At 46.1% G+C, this 5,373-nt stretch overlaps 1 protein-coding gene across 1 annotated transcript; it reads right to left on the bottom strand.

The window, feature by feature from the left end:
• Positions 1-1,015: 1,015 nt before the first annotated feature.
• Positions 1,016-5,367, bottom strand: LOC106898857 (CASP-like protein 4A2). The gene is made up of 3 exons (XM_014960387.1): positions 4,793-5,367; positions 2,168-2,215; positions 1,016-2,080 (listed from the first exon to the last, which is right to left on the bottom strand). The coding sequence occupies exons 1-2, from the start codon at positions 5,081-5,083 to the stop codon at positions 2,207-2,209; spliced, it is 300 nt and encodes a 99-aa protein (XP_014815873.1). The 5' UTR covers positions 5,084-5,367; the 3' UTR covers positions 1,016-2,080; positions 2,168-2,206.
• Between the last annotated feature and the right edge of the window lie 6 nt (positions 5,368-5,373).

Here is a 5,373-nt window from a genome sequence, read left to right as displayed (position 1 = left end):
CAAGGCAAAGCCCTGGCAGTTGTCTTCTGTAGACAGGGTGGTCCAGCCCAGGACCAGTAGCAACCAGGAAACCGGGAGGTGACAGCAGTGCCAGGAAGGGCACCAGACTGCATGAAGACTGGAGAGTAACAAACAAACCCAACAAATTCTTGGCAGAAGGACTCGGTGAAGAACATTAGGAAGTGTTTCAGACTCCAGCTGGGCATGCTGCTCCCGAAGAGGACAATAAAAACAAACCCATTGCTGCTCTGAGTCAGCAGGTTAAGACCCATGCTTGTGTAATTCATCAGCGGGATGGAGGAGACCAACGTCTGTTCATCCCTCCTCGCTCCACGTTCCCCCCTTCCCACACCCCCCCCACAAATCCTGCCACTGTCCCAGCACTTCCTCAGGAGGGGATGCCTGCAGTGGTTCACGTGTAGCAACGATGGTGAAGAGACACAGCACAGGCCAGTGAGTAACCGAGTTCTGATTTCTTAAGAAAATGCGACAATGGAAAAATGGCAGAAGTGATCTGATTACCGAGCTTAAGCCCCTTCTCAACAATGAAAGGTTATTTTTTTATAACTTGCAACTCCATTTGTAAAAATGCTCTAAATTCTACCGTGTTGAATGCGGGTATCTCAGCATTCAGTAAATCAGAGTGCCAGTTTAGAGGCCATTGAAATACGGGTATTTCAGTACAGCGGCTATTTCGTTTGCAAGCAGATCAAGGCCAGAACAACGTATCAAGATCAAGCAGAACAACGTATCGTTGTCTCAACAACTGTCAAAAATGAATAAGCTACGACAACTACAGTTGTAACATTATCAAGCCTTTATGCAAAACACTGAAAGTAAATTTCAAAGGTTAATATGTTTTCTGTCAATAGTTAAGACACGGCTGTGCTTTCATAACTGACAACCAGAAATTTTGTAAAAGGTCAGGTGATGGAAAAAAGTCATTACAAAAGGGGAAGTGGCAGCATAAGAACAAGGGAAGAAAAAAAAGACTAAGATTAAGAACAGCATTTTATATATAAAAATTTATTTAGGTGAAGTCACAAACAGTTTAATATCAATTTACAAACACTTCATGTTATGCATATTATTGAAACTACCAAGAAAGGTAAAGGAGAGCAGATAATGGTAGCTTTTTCCTGAAACAACTAAAGGCATACCCTTACCATCATGCGCGTTACTGGATCATAGTATTACCTTGATCATACTCCCTAGTATGCAAGGGAAAAGGAAAAGAAAACAAAATACTGAGATGTAGAATGATTAAACCGTGAACCAGTGAATATTATTTTCATGAGCACCAGACTACGAAGGTCTAGTCTAATGCTCACGATCTTAAGCATTCTACAAGGGTAAAAACAGAATAATAATGTAGGTCAATTATTATACTTGATCAAGAATTTTGTAATGCACAATTGGGCTGTAACTGATTTCTGGCAATGACAGCAAAGGTTAATGTGTTTTTCAGAAAAGAATGGAGAGGCGGTATTGAGCCTCACAGAATAATTCTGTTGACAACCTGAGTTATTATACCAAGTGGATGATACTGTTTCAAGTCAAATATACATTTATGTTGCAGATATTCTCAATGAAATGGTAAAAATAACAGCTGTAACAAGACAAGGTATGATTTATTATTTTTTTTTTTAAAACAAATATAGTACATAGGTTTTTGAAGTGTCCGGTTGTGATCTGCAAAGATCCAGGATTGCACACAAGTTTGCTCAAATGAGAAGGGTTAATCTGCACATTAAATTGGCTTATACTTTCAAAGAAGTATTTTAGGGCAGGGTTCTCCTCCGGGAGACTGTTCCTGACCTCATTCAACCAATGTTCAATTTATTCACCTTCCTGAATCTTTGCCCTCTTTGGATAGTCTGTGACAAGTGCTGCGCTGCAGGAATTCCTGTTTTCCAGCAAACTGGCTTGCTCTGCAGGTTTGTAGTCCATTGTTACAATTGCTGATTGGGTAAAATGAATTTCCTACGTCTTCTCTAGCACAGCTTGCAACGCAACAGAAGCAGAGGTAAAAGAATGCACTAGAATACCAGAGCTCCACTTAAACACCAACGGAGTCAGGCTGTTGGCACCAACAAAAAATTCTGTATTTAACAAATCTGCAAATATTTAAAATCCAAAGTTAGTCAGTTTTTATATATAAACTCACCCACTTAGTCTGACTGCCATCCCAACTGGCCTTCTGTTTTCATGGAGTCTGGAAAAAAAAATGGAGAATTGTCTGAAGTTAACGCAAACATGAATTTGCAGGAATCTGTTCTCAGCTATCCTACGTGCACGCCAATTATCGCACTCAAACTGAAACTAGGGTTTCTTGCTCTGTTCTTTCAGTGTAAAGCAGAGTTACAGCTCTTCACCGGTGCCTTAGAAAGGACAGCTAGCTTCAAAAAAGACACTCTGTTTTCCTTGACTTTGTTTTTACTGGTTAACCTTCTGTGGAACTGCAGAACCAGAGATACAGGCACTACATCAAGCTGAAATTTAAGGAGCGTTCAACTGAAAGGGGAAATGGAATCCAGTCAGGCTGCCTAATGCTATCCCTTGAAATTATGAAAACAAAATCAGTTCAAACAAACAATCGGGAAGAAAAGGTCTTTGTAAAAACACCTCTTCTTCCTCTTGACAGCATGAATGTGGAAAAGCTTAGGTTCTGGCCAAAGCCATTTCAATTCTCTGATTCTTTTGCCCAAACGTGAAGTCGTGTCTTATTTCTCTGAAGTAGTTTCACACAACATAATTAGAGCTTGCAAGGAGCTGGGGAGGTGCAGGGGAAACCCACAGGACACCTCCAAGAGAGCAACATTTCCTTGCTGCTGCCTTGCCAATGATAAGCGCATGCTTTATCCTAGGCCTCGTCTACATTTAACAGCTGCTCAGACCATTATTTCAGTTAAGGACTTGTTTAAACAGTTATAGAAGACTACGTGCTACCAATTAAAAGCTGCTCTAATAATAGAAAGGAGGTTGAACCCACACTGAACAATTGCACAACTTTTACTTTTGCTTTTCATTGTGCTGTTAAAGCACTACTGTTTTTACAAACGTTAAACTTTTGGTATTTCGTAACCATCTGGTTAAAAGTAACAGGTTTAATTTTTCTTTACACAATTTGTTTGCTTCTTCCAGCTGCTGGGGGGGGAACGGACATTTTTTAAAATTTAAAAAAAAAAAAAAAAAAAAAATCAATGCCACTGCTAAAAACCAACTGTGAAATTTGCACAAAACCAAAAGGGCTGAAGACCTGTGGTGCCTCAGCAGACAACAGTGCAAAGCTCATCACTCACAGACCAGCTACTGTGGAAGAAGTTACAAGTCTGGTTAATGTGACAAGCTGAAGATCCAGTCTCAGATGAGATGAAAGCTATGAGCCTCTGCCCGGCTGGTGCTCAGATAAGATCTGTAGCAAAACAAGAACTGGCTGTTGTTCTTGGGAATGGAGAAATCTAAACAGAGATATCAGAACAAGTTGCATAAACCTAGAGCATCAACTGCGGAAGGCACCAAGGCCACAAGGCCTGCACTGGGACCCGTTACACTACCCACTACATGGTGTTTGCTCCCTTTCTTTATTGCACTCAGCCCAGAGAAGTCACTTTCGATAGGTACCCCCAGTCAGGATTTGGTGTGACACACTGAACACTTGCAGGTGCCCTGAAAAGGGATCCTCCCTTTCCAGATCAGGCAAAAAGAGTCCAACAATTTTGCCCCTTCTCTGCGCTGACAATCCCTGGGCAGCACAGCAGCTGATGAGCTAGCAATAAACCTCCAGGAACACAAAAGGTTCTTCCTACGGTCCTAAAATGAATTGCTTAGAAATGAATATAGCCAATACAACACAGTCTCCCAACCATCGTTCAGCTGGCATGAAAATCAATGTGTAGAGTCCACAGCATTTTCTCTGCTGGGGATTTGACAGACTACAGCCACCAGAGAAGCAGCACAAGCCCTAATATAGTCAGGCAGCCCTTTGTAGCAGTGGAGCTCCCTGTCACAGCTCGGGCACTGGAGGGGGGAGATCTGCCCATGTACATTAGGGGTTATGCCAATTCAGGGACACTTGATGCCTGTAATGAAAGCAAATCCTTAACACACAACAAAGTATCCCCTACTTCGCCGAATCGCACCCACCATCCTTCCCCACAAAACAGGCCAGAGCTCGTGGATTAAACCTACTGTGCCCTGAAATAAATTAATTCTCCAAGTCACAGTGAATTTGCAAGCTGCAGCCATTGATAATGAAGTTTAGCTTTATTCATATCAATTTTTCTGGCCTCCCACACAGCCTGCAACTACCACGTGCTCCCACAGTAACTGCAGAGTATGTACTCTTTGTCTTACACACGGGTATACCTGTACTGCTGAGAAAGTTAATTTTTCAAAGACAACTAGGGAAGAAGACACCACAGCGTTCTGACATCTTACGGAAAAGGCAATTATATACCAGAGGAGAGAATTACTGGGCTTCTTAACTACTGGTGCCCAGAGCAATAAATGCTACAAACAGTTACTTGCTGAGAGTGTGCTTCTCCTCTCCAGCAATGCCCACACACCCCCCACGGTGGCCAGCCAGACACCTGTGTGGCCCTGGCAGGTATGGCCACATGCCTCACCAACTAGAGTTGGTGTAAGTGATGCCCCAGCGCCACGACACAGGCTCTGCCAACCGACTCAGGGGCATCCCAACCATCCCCTTCTGCTCGTCCCCTCCAAGGGGACACCATGCCCAGCCAGGGGAGCTGGAAAACGCGCCGCCGCAGCCGCCGGCCCGTCACACCTGGCTTTTCTCCTCCTGCTTGGGGCTCTGGGAGGGTGGTGGTGGTGGTGCTGGTGGCGCTGGGGGCGGCGGGGCAGGCGAGGCCTGCGCCTCGCTCTCACCCGGCAGCTGCCTCTCGACCAGGGACTTGAGGGGCGCCATCCACTTCATCCAGAGGTCCAGGTCGACGTCCCCCCAGGGCAAGGTGGGGTCCTTGGCCGCCCGCCGCCGAAAGTCCTCGTCGTAGTTCATCCAGGAGGTGCCCCCGTAGGTGGCGTGCAGCTTGCGGATGGTGTCCAGGTACTTGAACATGGCTCCGCAGCGCGCCGGGTGCTTCTCGCACAGCACGCTGGCGTACACCAGGAAGGCCGAGACCCACTGGTCCAGCGTGTCCCCCGGCCGCGGGCCGTGCTCGGGGGCCAGCTCTGTGTGGAGCAAGGAAAAGAGGTCAATGAACTCCCCCCGCCAGATCCGCTCCTTGGTGGCCTTGGCCAGCTTGTAGCCCAGCGGCCGCCGCAGCCCCACGTAAGGGGTGGCCGCCGCCTCCACCGCCGCCGCCGCCTCGCCCTGCCCCGCCGCCGCAGCACCGGCCGCCGCCGGGC

The sequence above is a fragment of the Calidris pugnax genome, unplaced genomic scaffold, assembly GCF_001431845.1.
Source record: "Calidris pugnax isolate Ruff unplaced genomic scaffold, ASM143184v1 scaffold188, whole genome shotgun sequence".
Lineage (NCBI taxonomy): Eukaryota > Metazoa > Chordata > Aves > Charadriiformes > Scolopacidae > Calidris > Calidris pugnax.
This window is presented reverse-complemented; position numbering and strand designations above follow the sequence as displayed.